Raw genomic sequence first — 22,690 nt, 5'->3', positions numbered from 1 at the left:
GAAACTTGCTCATCCATAAACAAGAAAATTTCCCGGCTTCCTCTAGTGCTTTATGATTTTTTTTTTCCAGGGCAAGGTAGAATGTGCTTGGTCTGTACTGTGAGACATAAAAAGGAGAGCCAGCACTGTGAGAACAGACAACGCTCTGCGTGGACAGAGACGTGCATGCATGCCAGTTCAGATAGTTTCTCTTCTCTGGCTTCAGTGAGCTGCCCTTCTAGAATCTGCACACCCGCGAGCGACAACCAGAGCATCTGCACATCATTCAGAGAGCAAAACCAACAGGCAGTTTCTCCTCCAGTCATTCACACCTTTCCTTATGTAACTGGTGCTGAAGCGTGTGCTTTAAAAGCTGCTTGCCAAATCCAGGGGCTGGGAGGATGCACAAATGCTTCTAGCACTCCAGATGAATTAAAAAAAAAAAGAAAAAGAAAAAAGAAAAACCACCACAAAACCCAGCAGGACACCCGAACCCTGGGGAGCACATCCAAATACAGGACTGCTCACGGGACGTCTCCGGTGGCTGCAGCAGAGTTGTCCCTTGAGCAGCCAGCCCGGTCTGGTGCAGCACTGGCACCCAACGACCTTTAGGGAGGAGGATGCCCGGCTTAGCGGGCAGACGCAGTAAGGGGTAGATGGGTGAGGAACTGAGAATCATTTTTGTCATGCAGCATTAAAAAATGAATAAATCAGGTTTTGTCACACACAGCGCCCCACACCCCGACCGAGCAGCTTCAGGAGCAGCACAGGAAAATGACTGAACCTGAGCCTGTGGCTGAACTCTGCTCCCACCCCGTGCCTTGTGCTGAGAGTGCCTGCAGGAACCTTACAGATCTCAGGAAACACCACCAAAAAAAGACTGCACGCGGGAGATGCACCTTGTGCTTCATGTTTGGGTGGCAGTGGGTGAGCAGCACCCCACGGCAGGGGAAGGAAGAAGCTGTCCTGCTGCCTGCGGTGCCCCGGGGACACGAGCGCCTGCTCGCCCAGGCACAGCATCCTCAAGCCACCCTACGTACTTGGATTGCTGCCTCGCCTGCCAGTCACTTGTTCACTCTCCAGTAGGCGTCGTATGCTAGGCTTGCTTTTTTTTTTTTTTTTTTAATAAAAATAAAAATAATAATTTGCTTTGTTTTACTCTCATAACAATGAGTAATTCCTTCCTACCACTCAGTAGTGGCCTAGAAAAGGATGGCATCATCTCCACTGTAGCAAGAAGGCTTCTCCCAGGGCATAAAATTTTAATTAGGAACAATCATGCAGCCTTGAAATGGGAATTGCAAGCAGCGAAAAGTCAAATCATCAATAAAATATTCAATGGCAGAAATGTATTATTGACACAGCCTTTAGAGCAGATAAAAGCAGGAAGGCAGAGAGCTGCGGCGGGCGGCGAGCCTCGCCTGGTTAAATAACGCGCGCGGCGTTAAGCGCAGCCCGGCGGCACCGGACGCGGGACAAGCAGCCTGGCGGTCCCTCGCCAAACCCGGATTAGGGAGCCAAGGGGGTGCCACCGCACGCCACCGCCTCCCTGAAGCGCGGGGCCCCTCGTGCCACGATGAATTTAGGTCACCGATGCTGAGCCGCGCGGCGGGGGGACGGCAGGGCGGGGGTCCGGGGGCTGGATTCAGCCAGTCGTTCATTACCTTGAGGAACTCTGCCGCCTTTGTGGGGCTGGGCGCAGGCTTTGTAGAGAGAAATAAATAAATCTAGCCGCAGAAGGGCACCAGGCTCTTGCCCTGCTTGTCGGTAAGGAAGCACCCCCGTGGGACAGCCCTCGGGCACAGAGATGTGCAGAGCGCTGGTGACAGCTGAAAACCCAGGGCTAGCGCACGGCCGCAGCGCTCTCTCCCCAGGGACACCCAAACCCACAGAAAATCATCTTCAAAACAACAACAAAAATAAACCAACAACACCCAAACAACCACCGAGCAAGCGGTAACGCAGGGCTAGAATCAGAAATTCCAGCGCCGCTGAATTATTTCTCTGTGGTTTCCCCCCCCTGCAGGAGGTGCTGTCAGCGACGAACCTTTTCTCTTTATTCCTCTTTGATTTGCACACAGCAGAATTACAAACGGGGTCCCGAAACGAGAGCGCCCCTTTTTTTAACCCGCAGACACCAGTTTTTCAGGCACGCTGACGATTTCAGCGAACACCTCGAGTTCTCAGGGCTGGTTCGGGGGGAAGCGAGGCAGCCAACGCTCAGGTAATCGGCCAAGCAGGGGAAAGCAGTCTGCGTGTCCCCAGAGGAAAACCTGGCTGCGTCCAAGGCAAGCAGTTTTTCTGAACCTAGGGTTTGGGGTTTTTCCACAAGCAGCACTGAAATGCTCTTTACGACCTCCATCGTGCCCCAGCACTTTCCTTGGAGTCTCGTTTTAAAAGCAAGAGTAGCAAAAAGTTCAAAAAACAAGCAATCAGCGCTCTGGCCGCAGGGGACAGACTTCTTCATGCGGCTGCACGGAGCAAACGTATTTTTAACACATTTTTTCCCAACGTACGTTTCCAGCTCCAGCGATTCGAGGGGGAAAAAAAAGGGAAGAAAATCTCGGTTCCAAAAAGACAACCCTGAAATCGCAACTCCTCGCTGTTCTTCAGGACTAAGCGGAGACGGGGCGCTAGCAGCGGCCTCCAAACGAGGCAAACTCATCCTCAAACACCGCGTAACCAGCTGCTGAACGGCAGCAGGCACTCACGCAGCGAGCGGGGGGCTCTGCCGCGCTGCCCTCGACGGCTTTCCTCTCCCCCATTAGTATTTCACTCGCCTGCAGCCGCCCCTCGCTGTGGCATGGGGAAAATCCTGCCGGACGCCAGCGGCCGCTGTCCCCACGCCTGCTGCGGTGGCACGGCCGTGCTGGGGGCTCGCGGGCACCTCCGGAAAGGGCTGAGCCAGCACGTCCAAGCGGGGTCAGAGAGCAGCAGCGCCTCGGTCCGCCCTCAGCTCCTCGGCTTTCCTCGGGGAGATGCTGCCGGGGAGAGAGCCGGCATCACCGCGTGTGCCCGGCCGGGCGTGCCGTGCCGCTGGAACGGATGGGGGGGGCGTAGAGGTGGACGGGAGGCTGGCCCCTTACCTGCTCATATCTGCAGCCAGGTGCCGTCCCCTTCTCCTCCTGTCCTAAAATGCTCCGCGCTGCTGCTGTGCATTATTAACAAGCTGCCATGTTTCATCCTGGAGACGGCTGCCTTCTCGGCGGACACCAGCTTCATCCACTGTTTGTAAAGCACTTTGTGATAGAAAAGGGGGGAAAAAAAAAAAAAAAAGCAGCGAGTGCATAAGCAGCATTTGGTCATAAAATACTTACGGCTTTAATTCCCTGCGAAAAGAGGCCGCCGTGGGGTACGTGAAGCGCTCGCCATGCCCCGTACCTGCCGCGGGGACGGCTCAGCTCCAGCAGCACGTGTACGCTCGCTTTACACAAATCCTTTCCAAAAGATTTATTGAAAATTGAAACCAGACAATGCCATAGCGCAGGATACATTCATACACGGAAAGTGTGTTTTACAGCGAACACAGCGTCCAAGTCACTTTTTTTTTTTTTTTTGCATACAATGGAGAGGACACGTAGAAAACAAAGACACCGGGGCGCTGGGACCCCTGGACAAACCTGTCCCCTCCCTGGGCCTCCTCGGCCACTTTGGCTTCACAATTAAAAACACAGCAGACCCCAGTGGGACAGATGAACAGAAACAAGAGGAACTACTGGCCATCAAGGAAAAAAATAAAAAACAACCAAAAAAAAACACAAACCAAGAAAAAACAAAACAAAACATTCAGTGAAATGTCACCAAAAGCGTTTCTGTCCTGCACACTCTGGCCATGGGCAGCCGGGGAGGGGCTCATCCTGCTGGCGTAGTACTGATTTAAGAACAAGTTTAAAAACTAAGTGGACTTAAGAAAAAAAAAAGTCTCCACATGTGTCCCTGTCTCCTCGAAGCCTGGTTGCCCTTCTGTGGCTGGGGAACAGCTGCTTGCTTCTCCCTCCCTCTTAGCACCATGGAAAGGGGGTTTCTAGTACAGGTTTCTTACAATAAAAAAGGGGGCCAGAAAGTTGTCTAAAAAAGCTGCTCGTGTGCCCCCTGGCCAGTATAAAGGCTGTTTTGAAAACCCACCAACCCGTCCGATAGTCCCGGGGCAGCGCTGCGCTTTGTGCTTCCCCCACAAGTCTCTGGCTGAGGTGAGGCAGCCACCGCAGAGCGGGTGTGCGGCGAGGATGGAGACGTCGGCAGGGCAGCCGTGCCCAGAGCGTCCCCTCCGCTGCCCCAAAACGGGGCTTTTTGGGGCTGCTTCGGGATTCGGGGAGCACACAGCCCCTCCGGGTCGTGCAAACATCCGCAGGGCGTTGAACCCAAGGAGGGCAGCTTGGAAACAGGGCTATCCGCGCCGTGCTTCTGCGCGAGGCGAGGAGGGCAGGGTGCTGGTGGTCGCAGGCAGCTGGGTTGGCCCCAGGACGGATGCGTGCCTCGTGGCAGGGGTCGGCTGCTCTCAGGGACCTCCTCGTGGGGCAGAGGTACTGCAGGCTCCATGCATGCACCAACACCAGCACTGGGTCCCTCAGGCGTTCACCTGCTGGCTGTCAGGATGGCTTCAGGGCATCGCAGGCAGGTGACTAACGACGGAGTCCTCCCCTTGCGCTAGGGCAAGGCATCGCAGCCCCGCTTCCCTGCAGCAGGATGCTGTAAAGCCATCCATTTCTTCCCGTTTCACGTGAATGAGCACAGCCGAGGGAATGCCACAGCACGACACAGGATGCGGCCCGGGCTCCAGCAGCTCCTTCATCATCGTCAGCACTGGGGAGAGCACACCGCAACGTGGCACCAGGTCCCGCCGTCCGCTTTGTTGAGCGAGTCTCACGAGCAGCCTGAGGGCAGGCCTCTGCCACAGGGGATGTCAGCCCGGCCGTCCCGATGCAGCTCCGCCCCGCTAGCCAAAGGAACGAGGGCTTCTCGAAACACACCGCGGGTCTTCTGGGAAGGCCACGCGGAACGTGAGCACTGCCATGGTGTGTTAAATATGGAAAGCACTTTAAAAAAATAGAAGGGGGTTGTTTCATCCACAGGGGAAGTGGGTTGCTTTGTCTGGTCAGTCTTTGTTTTATAGTACAGTCTGTAAAAATACTCTGTCTGGCCATCCACATCCATTCACGATATAAAGCAGTAAAAAATATAATATATATATATATATATATATGGAATATGGTTTTATTTATACAGTTACACTCGCAAGGCAATCAATCGTCCACTGGCTGTGCCCTTCTACCTCCAGATGCTCTGCCTGGTTGATAGGACTGCAAGACAGACAGAAATAAACTGAGTGACCCCACCGCAGCGGGTGAGCGTTCACAGAGAAGAACAGCACAGAAGACATGAGGTATGCGAGCACCGTGCGTCTGCAGCACGAAACCCAGCCTCGGGGTGTGCAGACGGACACACAGACTCCACGGTCACAGGGTCGGGTGAGATGAGGACGGATGGTTTGGCCCCGAGGTGGGCAGAAATGGGGTACCGGGGGTGGGAACGGCTTCCGCAAGAGACAGAAGCCGAATCCTCCCCATCCTAACCTCAGCAAGGGCTTAGCCCTGGGGTATTTGGGGAGGCAGGACGGGGGTAAGGAGCAGGTGCTTGGCAGGTTACACTGTCTGACTGCCAAGATGCGAGCCACGGGCTGGGACAGACCTGCTCCAGCCCTTCTCCCAGCTCCCGGCTGCCCTCCAAGCATGCAGCAGTGCGACCCGCACCGCTGCAGGGACCCCTTCGTTCACCTCCCAGGAGGAAAGGGGACTGGCGGGGAGCCAGCGGCCTGAAAAGCAGCCGGCAGCATCCCAGGAAACCGTGCCCGAAGGACCGCAGATGGCCCCCGAACGCCGGAGACTGCTTCGGATGCCACACCAATGGCCTCACTGCTTCGGAGCGGAGGCCACAGGGGATGGCAGGGTACAAACGCTGCTCTCCTAATGGCATCTATAAATAGCTCCGGCCTCCCACTTCCAGCACACGCACGCAGGCTCGCTCGCCGCAGCCCATTTCGCGTAGCAAACCCCTCTGCCCTTCCCGCAGGCCCTCCCCGGCACGCTGAGGGGCCCCGCAGGGACATACGCACCCTCGGGGTTCAGGCTGGACACCAGGGGCTCCGGCAGGGCCCGGGGATGGCCGAGGAGCTGCTTGGTGCTGGCGCGGGGAGGCGAGTCGCCGCCGGAGGGGGGAAACCCTGTGGGAGAGGAAAGACACGCAGCTCAGGCAGAGCTCGCCGGGTACCCGGGACTCAGGGAGCATGGATATCCCTCGGGAGGAGGGACCGGATCCCCGTGTTCCCCTGTCCCCCGCTCCACGGAAGGCCATGCTGCCCCTCTCGGTCTCTCCCCCATCTCTAACACAAGGCTGCCGGCCTGGCCTCCGTCCCCTCAGCGCCCCGTCCCAAGGGCCGTGCCCTGAAAGCACAGCCACAGATCCTGGGGAGCCGAGCCGCAGGGAGCCCAGGGGGAGGAGGAGAAAGGAGCTGGGGCCATCAGGGAGACGTTTGGGGTGACAGGGCAGCCCCCCGTGGCCGAGCCGGCGCGCTGACCTCCGTTCCTCCGGCAGGCTGGCAGCTCGCGCGGGCTCGGCTCCGGCTGGGCGTCCTCCTCAGACCTGGCCTGCCCGACGGTCACCGTGGCTCCCGTCTGCTGAATAAACTGCTGCAAATTACACTGCCTCAGCTCCTTATTTAACTCCTCCAGCTCTTGGTTCTGGGCCTGCAAAACACATTGGGGGGGGGGACAGGGTGAGCGGCGTGCCCCCCCACACTGCTCTGCACCTCCTGCTAAGGCCTCAGCCCCACTCCCTGGCTCACGTCAAGGACTCGTCCCCCTTGGGGACAAGGCCATGCCACTGCCTGTGGGGACTCCAGGCCAACAACTGCCATGCAGTGCTGAGCAAACTGCTGCAAACAGGCCCCCAGACGGCTCTAGAGCCCGCCAGCACCTCTGGGATGCTCCCCAGGCTGCCCCCCTGCGTGGGGATGGTGATGCTTGGGCAGTAAGGACAAGGACAGCATTCTGGGGGCAGCCACGCTTTGCCATGCTGTCACTAGAGGGGAGGTTTTTCCATTTTGCCCCACTGAAGGGGGCCTGACGGGTGGAGGGCAGGTATCACGCAGCACCCAGGCCCCGGTGGGACAGGAGAACCACGGGTCTTGGTGGCTCGAGCCCGACAGCTCCGGCACAGCTCGGCTCCTGGTTCAGAGCCAGCCAGCTCGGAGCAGTGCCAGAAAGCCTCATGCCTGGGCACCGCAGAGACCCACGCTTCCCCTCTGCTACTCCTTTTTTCCAGGCATGGATAAAAAAACAACGCTGACCAACAACGCCGGTGAGGAGACCGACCGCCGATCCCTGCCTTTTGCCTGGCCGCACCGACCCCACGCAGCGGCTATGCGAGGACTGCTTGCTCTGGCACCATCACGCGTGCAGGAGCCCCTTGCCCATGCTAGACCCGTGCCTGCTTCCTTCCAGGTGCAGACCCCTTTTTCTCCCCCTGGAGGCTCCCTCACCCCCCAGGGCCAGGTAATCTGGCCGTACCTACCTGCAGAGACCTTTCGGCTTCCTCCAGGGCCTTCTCCACGCTGGCCAGGTTGCTCTCCAGCTGCGTGCCCTGCTTGACTTTAGCTTCCAGATCCCTTTTCATTTTGGCAGCCATGTCCTCCAGGTCCGTGGGGCTCGGCACAGGGCTCTCCTTGCCCCTCTTGGCCCTTTCGGCCATCTCCCACTGGATCTCCTTCTGCAGGGCCTCGGTGCGGGCGCTCAGCTCGTAGATCCTCTGCGTGTACTCCTCCAGGCTGGCCCGCAGGCTCCTCACCCGCTCCTGCCTCTCCCGCTCGCACTCCTTCTCCAGCCGGAGCTCGCTCTGCCAGAACTCCTCCTCGCCCAGCTCCGTCTCGTTCCTCCGCACCAGGTGCTCCAGGTAGAGGATCTCGTCCTCCTGGCTGGGGGCCCGGCCGTGCTCCCAGAACCGCAGGTCCGTCTCCAGGGTGTCCCCGTGGGCCTCCAAGGAGCTGAGCTGCTCCTGCTGCCGCAGCACTGTCTTAAACAGCTCCTCCTTGGAGAGCTGGCCGGCCCCGCCGTCCTTCAGCTCCATCCCCTCCCAGGCGTGCTGCCTCCAGCGGCTCTTAGCAAACAGGTCGCCGGAGCCCATGGGACCCAAGTTGAAGGTCATCGATTTCTTGGGCTCCCGGGGCCGGGGCACCTCGGTGCTCACGGTGCGGGGCTTGATGGGCAGGCTGGCCCGGATGAAAGTCCTCTCGGGAGCCTGGGGAGCGCCCTCCGAGGACGGCCGCTCGGCCACGCTGGGGCCTGTCCTCCGCAGGATGAACTGCACGTCGTTGGCATACTGCCCGCACTTGGCCAGCGACTCCAAGGGGCACTCGAGGGGCAGGAGCTGCCGCTCCTTCTCCCGGAGCTTCTGCACCAGGACGTAGCGCCCGGTCTGACCTGAGGGCAGGACACAAGCACGTCAGCCGGGGGAAAGCCGCGGCCAGGAGCAGGGGTCGGTGATGTCCCTGCTGCCCCAGAGCTGGACCCTGCCCCCAGGAGGTTCCCTCTCCCCAGGAAGCACCCACCAAGGACCGGGCATTTTTGTTGTGCTCTGGACACCAAAACGAGTGAGAGCGTCGGGGGTAGATGGTGCCAGGGAAGCGGCGTGCACCCTGAAACCCACACAAATTCATCTTCCTCCCTTTCCCCTTCCAAATCTTCCCCCTGAATATCCCACCCATCACCCAAATCTTTCACCCATCTCCCCAGGGACACCCAGCAGCATGAGGAGCTCGCCGCAAAGAGGACGGCACAAGTCATCCCCCCATTAACGGGGTCCCGTGCTGCCCCTCTCTGTAGGATGTGGCGTCTCTGGGCAAAGCTCAGCGCCTCCGCAGTCGCACTCGTGCATGTGAAAAAGCTGAGGACCCCAGCCGGAGCTGCCCTGCTGTTCCCTCAGCCTGGGAGAAAGCACGCCCTGGAGAGCGGAGGTGGAGGAGACATCAGCCTGCTGTTCTTTTTGGAAGGCGTGCAGGAGAAATAGGAGATACGAGGGCTTTCATCTACAGGGCTCAGTCTCAAACCTGGCACGGAGGGGAAACATCCCCGCGTGCAAAGCCTGTGCGCTAATAGGATCGCAGCATTTTGAAACGGAGCCACTAGAAGGCAGGATTGACCACAGGCGGAGCACAGCAGGCACCGGCATCCAGGCACCCTGTCCATGCCGCTTGCAAGCTATTTATTTTGGCCATCTCCCCAGCAAGCCTCTGTGAGGAGGGATACAAACACACGGCCGTGCCAAACGGAGGGCAAGGAGTTCGGTCTGGTCTCGAGAGCTCCGTTTTAGCTCGCTCAGGTGTGTGCCGCTCACCTATGGCCCGCGCCAAAGCGATGACCACCTCCTGGCAGGTGGTTTGCTCCGAGACGCCGCAGACCACCCGCTGGATGCCGTCCACCCACACCTTCAGCTCCATCCCCGCGGCTGCCGGGCCTCAGGCACGCTGGGGCATCGCGGGATGGGGTTCCTGTGGGAGAGAAGACACAAGGAGTCAGCCCTGAGCCTCGTCTAGCTTGCTCCCGTCTGGGCAGCGGGTCCAAGTCCTCCCCGGGTGAGAAGCACTGGGGTCTGCCCGTGTGCGTGGTGGGTCTGGGCAGCCAGAAAACACCCTGCCTATTTCTGCTGAGAACACAGCCTTTTAATGGGTTTGTTGGACTTTCGCTGCTATTTCCCTAACAATTTGGCAGCGCGGCACTGGGGATTTTCCAAACCATATCTAAAAGGCAGAGAAGCCTCCGGCCGCCCTCCCGCCCACCCTTCCCAGCTGTGCAAAGGGAAATTGAGAGGTGTAGACGGCGCACGTTGTGCTCTATTTACCTCCCCCTCCGTTAATCTGAGAGGAATTAAGAAATGGGAAAAATGAACTGCAGCAAAATCTCGTTTAACACCCCTGCCTCTTCCAGCAGCCAAACGACCCCAAGTCTTAACAAATGAAATTAAATCAATGTAATCTGCAGAGAACTCAGATACCTGGGTTTATTCTGGTTGTAAACACTCAAAACATTTTTTCCCCCTATGTTTTTTTCTGAATCCTTCAAGCATCAAGCCTGTCTGAGGCACCCGGGCAGAGGAAGGTACAAAGGGTCCCAAACTGCTTTCCAAACCCAGCCCAGCTCCCAGTCCCTCCAGTTCCCCAAAGTTTGGGACACACCATGACCGCTGCCATCGTCCCAGGGTGTGCCTGGAAGGAGCAGGCTGAAGGAGAAGCAGGTGTCAGCGCAGGGAGGAAAGCTTTAGCTTGGGCTAAAGAGCTTTTTTTTTTTTTCTTTTTTTTTAATTTTTGCCTCCTTGAGGAATCAAAGCAAGGGCTTGAAGGCTCCCACCTTGAGCAACACGAGGCTTTAGCCGGGACACAAGGAAGGCAAAGGAGAAGCCTAGGAAGTGAAACGGTCCCACGACACTGTTCCCACCAGGAGATCCGACGGTGCCGAGGCAGAATGACTTGGTAGAGAACAAGCCCGAAAGCCAAATCCATCCCACGGGGAGCGCTTGTGAGCAGCCGATCCAACACCAGCCTCCCCATCAGCCGCGACAGCGTCATCGATCCCTCGCTTTCAGATTTACCCGCGGAGCGTGGCGGGGACCAAGGGCAGCGGGTGCGGAGCAGCCACCATGGGCACGGTAATTTGACTTGGCAGCACCGAGGGGGAAAACCAGCAGCAGTGAAGGAGCTCGGGCTCTGCCCATTTCTCCCACCAACGTCCCCTAAACGCTGTACTGGCAAGGTGGAGACCCGTCTCCTTTCAGAGCACAGTTCTGCCCCGCTGCGTGGCCACAAACTCCCAGCGAAACCGGCGCCCGCCCCCGCCACGGAGCAAAGTTCAGCGTCGCTGCCGAGCTCAGGCACCACCTGGCTGGGTTTTCCCACCCCAGTGCTGCCGTTGTGCTGGGACACAGGACCCCAACGCCAGCACCGGGTGGCAGGCTGCCCTGGGAAATGACTTGCCAACTACAGGCACCGCCAGCGCCAAAACCGCCCATGGAGACAGGCTTTTTCCCCCCCGTCCTACCCCAGAGCCCTGGCGGAGGCCAGGAGTGGGTGGTTTGAAAATAAATAGAAGCAGCCGGCTGTGTTATGAGAACAGCAGCGGCCTCACCTCTCCTCGCACGAAACGCCGGCGGCTGCCGAGACGAGGGGTGACGAGCGATGGTTGGTGCAGGATGGGACGCCCGCGGGTCCCGCGTGGGTGAGAGGCTCCCGTTTGGGTGCAGAGCCAGCCTCTGGCAATCATTTACCAGCGTCCGGCCCATGGTGAGTGGCACGTAACCGAAAGGCAGGGAGCGGCAGCAGGAGGTTTTCCTCCTGTTACGGAGGAGTTTCGGCTTTGAGCTGCCCGTGGCGAAGCAGGGGCTCGGGTAAGAGCTCAGCCCCGGTGTCGCATCGCTGCTGGAGGGAGAACCAGAGGAGGAGAGTGCTTTGTACCAAAAGCACAGCGCCAGCAGACAGCAAACTGTGCAGTGCCGGGGAAGTGCCTGTGGGTAATGCGGCTTCAAAGCTTATCTCGTGGAAATCCCTACAGGGCTACTTGGGAAGGCGGCCCTTTGATTGTCCCCCAGTTTGTTCAGTTTCGCGCACAAACTTATTTGCCTTTTCTTAGCTGTAAAAGTTTTTTCCCTTACTGTCAGAAGAACTTGTGTGCATAACAGTTAGGCCATTCCTCCACGTTTCCCTCCCTTATCTTACTGTCTTCTGATTTTTTGGAAAAGGGATCTAAGTAAGGAATGCTGCACGCGGCTTGCTCTGGGTATCGAAGCCCTTCCACACACCTGAAGTTAGCTGGTTAGAACCGCTGCTCCCCGGGGGGAGGCTGCCTTCCAGCTGCCCCCGGCTGTGCTCGCAGTGCTCCCGCCCTGGGAAGCCGCTTTGATCACGACCGAGAGCACAGGCAGCTGTGGGACCTCGCCGGCCACCCCAGAAAAGCACGGGGCAACAAGCAGGTGGCTGCTGCGCCGGCGCGAGGACGCGTGACAGCCGCTCCCGCAAGCTGCTCCTATGTTTTAACCCCCCCCCGTGCATTTCTAAGTCATTTTTATTGGAAGCAGATTAACGAAGTGACTAATTTTCTGCTCCCTTCCCATGTGATCGGTCCTAAATTGATGGTATGGATGATTCACACAACTTCTTCGACAAATTTCCTAACTGGGAGTTGGAATTTCAAATGCTGGCACTGAAAAAAAAATAAATAAATTAACACTCCCAGATCTTACAGCTTTATTTTTTGCTGCATCTTAGTCTAAATTGGAAAAAAAAAAAAAAAAAAAACAAGCTCAAAAAAAAATGTTCAGACTCAATTTGAACAGAGCTGCAACCTCACATAAATCAAGGCTGCTTTTAAAGCTTAGGGTTTGAAGCCAGCTTCGGGTTACCTTGATTAAAAGGGGGAGCAATCAGTCCTCCTGCTAATCGAGGTGTTTTGCAGCGACCAGCTCGACACAGCTCTGCAGCAGAGGCAACAACCAAATTTTAAGCCTCACCCTTCGGCCGGCCAAGCTCGCTCCTCGGAGCTGGCAGTGGCGAGGCTGAATGCGGGCAGTCAGGAGGGAGCTGGGCAGGCGTGGTGGCTGCAGGTGCTCCGAGCCTCGGCCAAGAGCAGGGCCTGCTAAAGCAGCAGGAGGTGGAGGGGTTATTTCTGCAGGTGAGAGGATGCACGCTTTGCATAGCTGGGTTTGGTGCCCTGCAGACGAGCAGGGCATGTCCCAGCCGGCTCATAAACACCCCACGGGTGCTCGCAACAGCCTCGTGACCTCCTGGGACCTGAAACATCATGCAGCCAGCCAAAAAATCAGCTGGCTGCCCCGATTACAGAAGCACGTACCTCCACTGATTTGCAGGGATCCCTCCTGTCCCCCGCAGGGACTCCCAGAAGCTGACCCAGCACCTTCTGGCCAAGGATTTCAAGTTCACGTCAAACACAAGCACCTTTCTCCCTCATTTTGTCACACGTAAGAAAAAATATCTGTTTAGAAAACATCAGTTTTGCACCCAGCAGCTGCTTCTGGCATCCCAAAGGCCTTCAGCAGGCAGCACTTGGTTTCCTAAGAGGATGCAACACCCCTGTCCTGCAGGCTGAGCCCCTCCAGGCTCTGGGGAAAGCCTCCTGCGGACACCCCCAGCTCACTGTGCTGGCACGGAGGGAAGGACCAGGAGGGGACCTCAACACCTCGGTGGTGCTGAGCACCAGGGACACGTTATCCCACACCACCACGATCTGGGCCACGCACTTCTAAGCGGTGCTCAACAGCACCCAGAACCTTTGAACACAGCAGCCAGTGGGCTTCCTAGCAGAGATTTTCTTCAGGGATCGGTTTTTTTTTTTTTTTTTTTTTTTTTTTTGGATCTCTCCTTGCCATTCCCAAAACGGGACTCAGCCAGCTGAAAAAAGGTGGTTAAAGGCGCTCAGCACCTCCCACAGGGCTGGTGCAGGGCTAGGGCTGGGCTGGCAGGAAAGCACCAGCGCAGGCAGAGCTTCTGGGCAAGTCTCATTAGGACTTCAAACGGCCAGCAGACCAGCAGTTCACCTTCGCCCAGTTTCCAGGTCAGGGTTTTGGCTGGGGATAGGGAGCGGTGCTGGCACCCAGAAAGCACCAGCACAGGTTCCCAGCCCCTCTGCCGGGGTCTCACGCTGCTTTACCGACCGACAAGCCGAAACGCGGGCAGCAGGGAGAAACCCCATCAGCAAGCCCCGCTCTGAAAAGCCCCTCCAGAGCAGGAGGAGGTCTGCAGAGAGCCCATCAGCCAGGCTTTGAAATCCCTGCTTGCACCACGGTTGCCACAGGAGTGCCTCTGGATCCGAAATCAAACACACACTATTTATTTTTTTTGAAGTCCGTAATTAGGGCTGCCGTGCTTGATAAACACGGATGAAATCCTCCCGGGCTGCTCTGCTCTTCCCTCGCTAACCTGAGCGGCGGCCCCGTGCCCGGCTCCTGCCCGCGGGGCCGGCAGCGTTTCGCCTGGTTTGCAGTTTCACCCGCCCAGCACCGCTGAGCTCCGGGTCCCGTGCTGACCCCCAGTCATCAGGCAGCATCTCCACGGACGGCGGGGTGCTCCTGGAGACGGGCCGTGCTTCAAACCCAGCCCTGAAAGGGGTCTGCAGACAGGCAGGGGCATCCTCAGCACCCTGCGGCAAGCAGGGAACTGGAGGTGACAGGAAAAAGGTAGAGAAGATGGGAAAGCTGCACCTGGGCAGCCAGCCCAAACAGCACTCATTTCATTCCTGCTCTGAACCTAAACTTCTCACTTGCCTTCTCAGCATCCCCTGGCCCCACACTGCAACTCCCTCTAGCCTGAAAACAGAGGGCCACTGCCTCTTCATTTCCAGCCCTGAACTGTCCGTGACAGACCGAAGCCAGCAGGTTCAGAAAACACTGCAGGGTTCTGAGGTCCTGCACCAGCGCTGGGAGCTTCCAGGGGACCAGGAGCCCGAGGAGGTTTCAGACACCTGCGGATGGGGCAGGACCACCCTGCTGGACCACGTCCAGGTGGTTTTGGGGTGACTGTGGCCAGTACCTGGGGACAGGCTGAAGAGGTGGGGACGAGAGGAAAGGTGCGAGAGCTGGAGAAGGCAGGCGTATTAGGAAGCAACCTGCATGTGTGAACCCACACCACAGGAAACTATTCAAGGAGAAGAAGAAAAAAAACACACGCAAATAGCAAGTGGCGGCAGGAGTGGAGGAGCAGCCACGTGCCCCGCCATCCTGCATGTCTGAGTGCTGGCAGTGACTCACCGCCGTGATCAGCTGCTGCGGTGACACATCCAGCAGCTATGTAATGCTTCCCCAGGTCCCTCCCCACCCCAGGGACCAGCCCAGCTCCTGGGCACCCAAGGGAAGAGATCGATCCTGCTTGCCCACGCACGAACCCGCCGCGAGCCCCTGGGACGGCAACACGCCTGCTCGAGCACTGCCACTGCTTGCCAAGAGCCTCCCATGGGAGCAGAGGCTCCCCGTTACTCAGGGGTGGAGAGGAGACCAGAGCAGGAGGAGGTCTGCAGAGACCCCATGCCACGGCTCTGAACAAGCTGTCTGGCCATGGCCAACCCTAAGCAGCCCCATGCTGCGTGGGGCCTCTCCGCGGTGCCGTGCTCTATCACTCACGGACCAAAATGTCACTCGATACCAAAGCCACGGACCCAAAGCCCCCTGGAACCCCAAGCCAGACACTGGGATCTTGCAGAAGGCTCATTTACGGCCAGCCACAAACAAGGGCTCCCTAAGCAGCACCCTGGATGCCTGCCCCATGCGAGCAACCCCCATTATGAACAAAATAGAGGCTCTGGGACTTTCTGCCCCGCTTCCTCTCCCAAATTACAGGGAGGAGCAAACCCAGGCCAGCGTGCCCAGGGCGGACCCATGAGGCTGAGGAAGAGCTGGGGGCTGCCTGAGCTCCTCCTGATCAGGAAACCGCCTCGGGGTCACGTCCTCAGGCAGGGATTTGGGCGAGGGAGGCTCAAGCCCCAGCAGGCTGACTGATGTGCCCAAAACCACAAAAACCCCACGCCAGCTCCACCTTCCCAGCCGGCAAGTTTTGGGTCTGCCATGGCATCAAACCCAACTTTTTCTCCCCCCTCCCCAGCCCTCTTTACCCAAGCCAAGATCGCACCCAAGCGGCCCCCTCTCAGGGGAGCGGGGCGGGAGGTGACAGTGACACCCACCCCGCGGTGGCCTTGGCTGAGGCCAGCGGGTGAATTAACGACTAACCGCTTCCTGCCCGGCTGACAACGCCGGAGCAGTGTCGAAATGTCAACAATCGCGGGCAGCGATAACGCTGCAGGCACGCCGTGGGCCTCGCCAGGAAGCACTGCCGCTTGGTGGAGTCACCGCTGCAGGCCAGGAGGGGATTTCTTCGCCGCGCGGCCCCCAGCATCCTCCTTACGGACCAGCGACGCAGGCGGGCTCCGTGCCAGGCACACGGCTGCAAATCCCGAGCCCAAGGCGGGCAGCCCAGAGATGAGCGACGTCTTGGCTGGTCCAGGCCAACTGAAAGCTCGTTGTAAATTAAAGCTTTTATTTATTTATTTATTTTTTTTTTAAAAAGTAACACCTACTGCTGTAAACACCGAGAGCTGGCCAGGTGGATTTGCAAGGGGTGAGCGCATGCGCGCACGCAGCCTGGCAGAGCTGTCTTCTTCACCTTCACGCGGTGCATTTCTCCCACGCAGCATTAATGGCAGCTATCCACAGGGGGAGAAGAGCACGGCTGTCTATTAAAGCCAGCCATAAAGATTAAGGTTTACGAGGGAAACATCAGCAGCACCTGCTATTGCTGTAATCATTATGATCAACCTCAGACACACGAGCAAAGAGCGCCTTCATGAAAGCAGCTGAGAGTGAATCCCTAGCAGTTTCTTCCCAAGGGGGTGAAGCAAAATTAGCAGCTGCATCTAGATTAGAGAGGAGAGAGGAAAGGCTCTTGCACGTAAGCCAGACCTTGCACTTCCATGCTCATTTTTTCTTGTGCAATGAGCCCGCCCAGGTGCTAAGCCCTTGGGAGGAGAGGCTGGGAAAGCATTTAGGTGTCCAGCTCCCAGCCAAGGCTGGGATCCACACTGACCCAGATCAGCCCTGAGGATGGGAACCCCACAGCTTTCAGGGTTGCACCCCTCCAACCTAAAATTATCGCCTTTACTTTCAATAATAATAATAAAAAGCAAACAGTGCTTGCTTTCCAGCTGTCAAAGGCAACGCTGATCCTGCAAGCGTTGCCCAGCTGTGAGCGCCAGCAGATAAGCTCTGGGATGCCCAAATACTCCTCTTCTTTAGGGGACAGGTTTTTGGGGGGCGCTCACAACACAGCTTGTACAAGCCAGGCTCTGAGGGGTATCAGACAACACGACTGCAGCGTGCATCTGCCAGCAACCCCAGCATCTGCACCGCGTCCACTTCCCACAGCAGCCAAGACGAGAAGCATGATGCAACTCATGAATATTCCCCTGCTATTACACACAGACCATTCCCCAAGACAGAAAACAGCTTATATTTATCATGACACGGGATGCAGGAGGAATGCTGCAAATCTGGAGATGCAGGAGCCTGGCTCAGCCTCGGAAATGCTCAGAAATGCCCAAACTACCTGCTTGCTCCTCTGCTGCTCCTCCCCAGCCACCGGCGGGGGGAAATGGTCCCTACACAAATTAAAGGGATATTATTGCTGCTGCACTTCAATTACTCATGCTGCTTTCTGGAAACAGCTGTAAGCTTTAAAGTCCTGTAAGTTTTCAAAGTCCTTGCTAGGCAGCAGAGCTCTGACGGGCTATAGGCCGCTTCTCCCGCCTGCTCCAAACGTTTTGCTTTGTTAACTCCACTAAGATGGATTATTTCTCTAGATGGGCCACTCGCTGCCCGTGACTCTGCTCCTCGAGCAGCCATCGCACGTTATTACGGGGCGCAGCTTGGCTCCTGCTGTCCCACACGCTGGCTTCTTCGCTGCTCCGAACGTCGGTCTCACCCAGGGTCCTCAGGCTGCTCGGAGCCACCGCTTGTGGTGAGCGGAGAGGGGAAGCAGATAACCGAGCAGGCACCCTGACAGCAGGTCTGGACAGCGTTAGGGAGAGGCAGCCAACGTGGGGACATCCACCGGGGGCACCTGCTGCTTTATCGGAGAAACCCGAGATCCTGAGAGCAGCTCCGCTAAGCCCCCAGCGTTAGGGCGTTGGCTTTGCTGCTGTTTGAGCAGGGGAAGGCAGCGCAGCATCCGCGGCGCCCTCAAGTCACAGCGTCCTCGTGGTGCTCGTGCAGCTCAGAGGAACTGCCACCAGCGGTCCTCTTCCCACCCCAGCCCTCAGCGCAGCAGAGGAGGCAATCGAGCCGGCAACTACAAAACCAGAGACATCCTTCCAGACTGCTTTCCTACCCTCTCCGGAGAGCAGCCGCGCGCCAAGGACGTGCCGCTGGGCCTCGGGAGGGAGCGCCGAGGATGCACTAATGAATATGCAGGTGCACGCCGCCACAAATGTTTATTTATAACTCCGTAGGATTAAAAAGGCCTTTAATGACCACTTACGGGGAGCTGAAATTGCTCCTTTCTTTCTCCCTCTCTCACACAGACACGGAGTGAAACAAACAAAAGAGGCAGAATTAATCCAGGCTGAAACTTTTGATAAGACGCTTGTGTATTTTGGAAGTCTCTGCTTTCACGGCGCCTCGCGTGTGATTCATTAGGTGAAGGTGCCGTCGGTCCCAGCCCGAACCCACGCAGAGACAACGAGCTCTCCAAAGCACTGAAATGGAGGCGCATCTTCAGGGAGCCAGCTCCGTCCCTCACCTGGCACACGAACGCGGGGGCTATCTGCAAAGAAACATCGGCCTTTCGGGTAACAGCTCTGCAGAAAGCAGCGCTGGCGAGGGCCAGGGCAGGGAGCAGAGCCATCCGTCGGGGGTACAAGTCGCTGTCTTTCAACGAGACGGTGTTTTAAAGCAAAATGGAAGCAGGGGAAGTTAGGGCTGCTCGACCCATTTTGATCTCCCGAACAGCCTCACTCGAGGCAGCGACCCCCTGCTCTGTCCTGCTCATCTGTGCGGAGAGGGAGATGCAATGAAAATATTTTATTTTTTCCCCCCTAGGAGCGTTTAGGTGTTTAAGCTGTATGCGATACAGGCTCATCTCAGGTTGCTTCTGAAAACCAAGCCTTTAGAGTCTTTTACCTGAACTTCTTTGTGCTCTAATGTCATTAAAAGCCTAAATGAGCCAAAAGCGACAGCACCGAGCCCAACATCACAGCCTCCGCGATTCCCAAAGCACCATCACAACGCTTCCAAAACTACCAGAGGCGAAGCTGCGTCTCCTTGCGCAGCCCAAGCGTATCTGCCTCTTCACAGAAAGGCGCGCTGCCACCTCCAAACACAACTCGGGGAAAAAAAATAATCAACAAGTGAGAAGAGCAAGCACAAAGCCTCCAAAGCCACACCATCTTTATCCTGTAGAGATGCCTCTGGTGTTCGCCCAACTCCCCGCACACCACCAGCGGCCTCAGGCAAGCATCCAGGGGCAGGGACGAGCTCCCCAGCAGGCGCTCACACCTCCTGGGGGGATGCTGGGGGAAGCCATTCCTGGCAGGAATCACGAAACCAGCAAAACCCTAAAAAAGTGCTCTTCCAGAGCCTCCCTCCGCACATCAGCCACGCGGTACAGGACACCTCCGGGGCAGAACGGGACCCCTGGCCCCAAACTGCTGCTGAGAGCGCCGTGGCACCAACGACACCCGACCCAGTTCAACTTAGGAACTGGTCCCAGAGCCTTCCCGTCCTCAGACCTCCCGGGCATGCAGGAGGCACTCGGGGGCCGCGGGGAGGCTTTAGCACACAGCTCCTAAAACCGAGAGCTCCAGCAGGTCCTGCGCTGCAATGGGGATTGCGAAGAGGCAGAGGAAACCACCCCAAACCCAGGCAGCGCTCGCCTGCCCCAGCACTTCCAGCTCAGGGCTGACCCACCCATGTCTTCAGGTAAGAGGTTTTTTTTTTTTTTTTGAAGCAACAAGTTATTCTAGATGACTAGCCCAGGGCGGCTGGAAGCACCCCAGCACCCTCAAGAAAGTGCTGACTCCAGCCCACAAAAAGCAAGATAATCAGCTGCTTTTAGAAGCTCATGAGCTTGGCACCTGAAAAATGGACGGGCATAAAATTGTTAGCAATCATTTACAGTAATAGGATTTTCTTAAAAACCCTGCGTGTAGGTGCCTTTATGCCTTAATTTGACTGCGCAGGTTTACAGGGGCACGGACAAGTTGCAACAGATAAAGGAACATCCTTTAAAAAGATGCTCTTAAAAAACTACCTGCGCAGAGGTAACTCCGAAAACATCCCTCCCACAGGCCAACCCGTCCCCACGCAGCATCTGGGCTTCTTTCTAGGTCAGGGTGCGGAGCACAGGCACCTCAAGCCCGTGGTGTCCCACGGCATCGCTGCCCTACCCGCAGGGGGAACACCTGGGGCACCCCCGAGCCCCCGCTGAGGTTCCTCCCCCAGCGGCAGAGCCGAAGGGGACAGGGCAGAGGCTGGGAAGCTGCAGGAGATGAGCTAGCAAGGTTTCCAGCTGACACACGCGGGCAGCGTTTCTCTGCAGCGTGGTGCAAGGGCAACCGCGACATGTCTCCACTTGGTATACAAGTACATGTGCACCAGGTATAACCTTGGTATCTGCGCTAATTACACCGCTCTACCTTTTTTGGCCAAGCTGCCTCGCACAGAGCAGGGAACCAAGTGCCCTCAGATGATTCAGCCCCGCCGTTGCCTCACTGCTTTCACCAGCCGCAACCCGCTGCCAAAAGGTCTGGTCAAGGCTGGCAAACTCCCCAGCACGTTCGCTTGGGCCTGCAGGTATCCAAAGCTACCGAGCACAGCTGTACGTTGCTTTCCTTCTCACAGAGAAGGAAAAAATAGTAATAAAAAATGGATTTGGTGCTGCTGTTGGCTTACGATCTCAGGGACAGACAGTCGCTCAGGTTGCCCTCTTCAAAGGGGAACCCTTTTCCCCCCTCCCCTTTTCATCCAGGGAAAGCTAATTCCCTGTTACCTGTCTCACATTCGGTCACAGGGGGTTATTTCTTAGAGCACCCGGACCCCCCTGCCAGGAGGTGGGGGTTTGGGAGCACGGCACGGCCCCGTCCCAGCCCTGCATCCCCACGAGGGTGAGGACGCATCCCCCAGGATGCCACAAGCCGTGCACACCGGGCCTTGCAGCTGTTCCCGAAAAAGTTGCCAAAAGGCTTCCGTACGTGGGGACCCATCAATTTCCACATTATTTATTAGGGCAGCGCAGGGTGGCCGGCAGGGAGGGGTGCTGAGAGGGGCCAGGCGCCGTGCTCGGGCTCTCGCGGCAGATAACCACGCTGGTGGAGCAGCGTGGGGACACGGGAAGGAGGGATTCCTGGCATTCCAGCCGGCACCAGGGAGAGGTGAGCTTCTCCACCCCGTCCCGACCTGCACGCCCCCCTGCGCTGGGCAGCCCCCTCCCCAGCACCACCAGATAAGCAAGGCAAGCAGCATTTGGGGCTGGGGGCCCAGGGTGCTTTTAGCACGGCTTGCAACCCCATGCTCGTGCTGCTGCGCGGTGCTGTCGGCATCCCCGGAGCCTGCCCTGGCTCTGCTCGGGGAGCAGCCAGAGCTCCCCTCGCCTCTTCGGATCCCCTCTGGTCACTGCTCCGGGAGAGCTGCTCTGTGAGAAAGCCCTGCAAAGGCTGCCGCTGCCGTCCCGAGGGGAGTATCGCGTGCTGTGCCGCTGCACCTGCTCTGCTCGAGCCGGAGGAACGGCAATGCCACCCCCGAGCTCCCCCCTGGGATTTTAGGGTGCAGTGCGAAGCGTTGTCGCAGGGCAGGGAGAAGGCGGAGGCGAGTTTGCTTCTCGACCCGCAGCGCACTATGAGCAAAGTTACAAAACAACCTGCTGAGTGCCACCGGAGTTCACCAAAGGCATCAGAAGTATGCAGCCAGGAGCCGAGCGCTTATCTAGCCCAGTGCCTGAGGAATTTAACCCCTCTCTGTGCCACGGATTTGGAGACATTTCTACCCTTCCTCCCGGCAGAGGAGACGGACAGACGGCTTCTCCGCGTGGCTGAGACCCCGTTTGTGGCTAGGCTCGGCGCTGACACCCCAAACGCACACAGCCGAGCCCCCGTGGCTGCTTTACCCGACGCTGCCCTGCACTGCTGCTCCTTCAGGCGGGTTCCAAGGCGCCGTGCTGGTGGCAGGAGGCGCTGGGGACATCAGGTGCACCGCGGCGATGTCCCCGCGGTCCTGCTGCCAGGCTGAGCGCCCCACCATGCAGGTGGCACCGGGCCCCTGGTGCCTGGAGCAGCTCTGCACAGCCCAAAGCTGCTCCAAACCACCCCGGCCCCAGCCCTCCATCCTTACCCGAGGTCGGCGTCCACGGCCCCGAGCAGCAGCAGATCACGGCCTCCCTGCCTCCGCACGCCGCCGAGGGAGGCTGGCCTCGCCGGGGCGGTTATTTGCGCTTCGCGGCCTCCCGAGGACGGGATCAGAGCCTTCCCCAGCCAGCCCCTCGGAGCCGAAGCGCCACCCGGGAGCGGAATACCTGCAGGTTGCTCCGGGAGACTGCTCCCAACTTATTTCGGAGGACGGAGGCTGGCAAGGCGCCACCTGCCTCCGCCGCGCCGGGGAGGCTGCGGGGCCCTGGTGCTGGCTCCTCCGGCAGCCTCCAGGGAGGTCTGCGAGCCTCGGGGCCGCTGCGAGCCCCGGAGCAGCAGCAGCAGGAGCAGCAGCAGGAGCAGCAGCAGCAGCAAGAGCAGCAGCAGCAGGGCCTCGCTGCCCTCCGCAGAGGCTCAGCGGGCTGCCGGCAGGGCCTGCGGTGCCGCAGGGATGCCGGAGGCTCCCCGGGGCCGCCGGGGCCGCGGTGCGAGGCACTCACCTGCCGCCCAGCCCCGCTGGAGGCCGGGCAGGACGCGGAGCCCCCGCAGCCTCCCGCAGCCGCCGGCACCGCTCACGCCGCGCCCTCCCGGCCCCGCCCCCGGCCCCGTGGCCCCGCCCCCTTTCCCCGTGGCCCCGCCCCCGCCCAGGTGAGCCCGCCCCTCCCCCTCCCCTCGGCCTCCAATTCTCAAATTTGGGCTTTTTTTTAATTATTATTATTTTAACATTTTTTCTTTTTGGAACAAGCAAAGCGATGGGGAACGACCGCGTCAGGGCT

At 58.3% G+C, this 22,690-nt stretch overlaps 1 protein-coding gene across 3 annotated transcripts; it reads right to left on the bottom strand.

Moving 5' to 3' along the window:
• Positions 1–1,108: 1,108 nt before the first annotated feature.
• Positions 1,109–22,242, bottom strand: LOC118157353 (ras association domain-containing protein 8-like). 3 transcript variants are annotated; one of them, XM_035311634.1, is made up of 7 exons: positions 21,901–22,242; positions 9,367–9,520; positions 7,549–8,453; positions 6,554–6,722; positions 6,092–6,199; positions 3,066–3,218; positions 1,109–2,960 (listed from the first exon to the last, which is right to left on the bottom strand). In XM_035311634.1, exons 2-6 carry the CDS (start codon positions 9,467–9,469, stop codon positions 3,070–3,072), a joined length of 1,434 nt encoding a protein of 477 aa, XP_035167525.1. In that variant the 5' UTR covers positions 9,470–9,520; positions 21,901–22,242; the 3' UTR covers positions 1,109–2,960; positions 3,066–3,069. The 3 variants fall into 3 exon arrangements, with proteins under 3 accessions (XP_035167525.1, XP_035167526.1, XP_035167528.1); XM_035311635.1 differs by lacking the exon at positions 21,901–22,242 and adding an exon at positions 11,151–11,234; XM_035311637.1 differs by lacking the exons at positions 1,109–2,960; positions 3,066–3,218 and adding an exon at positions 5,070–5,279 and having other exon boundaries at positions 21,901–22,240.
• Positions 22,243–22,690: the final 448 nt, after the last annotated feature.

This window comes from Oxyura jamaicensis (genome assembly GCF_011077185.1).
Source record: "Oxyura jamaicensis isolate SHBP4307 breed ruddy duck chromosome 5 unlocalized genomic scaffold, BPBGC_Ojam_1.0 oxy5_random_OJ106425, whole genome shotgun sequence".
Taxonomy (NCBI): Eukaryota; Metazoa; Chordata; class Aves; order Anseriformes; family Anatidae; genus Oxyura; species Oxyura jamaicensis.
The sequence above is the reverse complement of the archived record's forward strand: the minus strand, read 5'-3'. Positions and strand labels throughout refer to the sequence as shown.

Coding starts and splice junctions, on each gene's coding strand:
- LOC118157353 (XM_035311634.1), bottom strand. CDS start 9,469: ATGGAGCTGAAGGTGTGGGTGGACGGCATCCAGCGGGTGGTCTGCGGC. Junction 8,454..9,366: donor CGCTTTGGCGCGGGCCATAG/GTGAGCGGCACA, acceptor TCCTGCCCTCAG/GTCAGACCGGGCGCTACGTC. Junction 3,219..6,091: donor GTCCAGCCTGAACCCCGAGG/GTGCGTATGTCC, acceptor TCTATCACAAAG/TGCTTTACAAACAGTGGATG.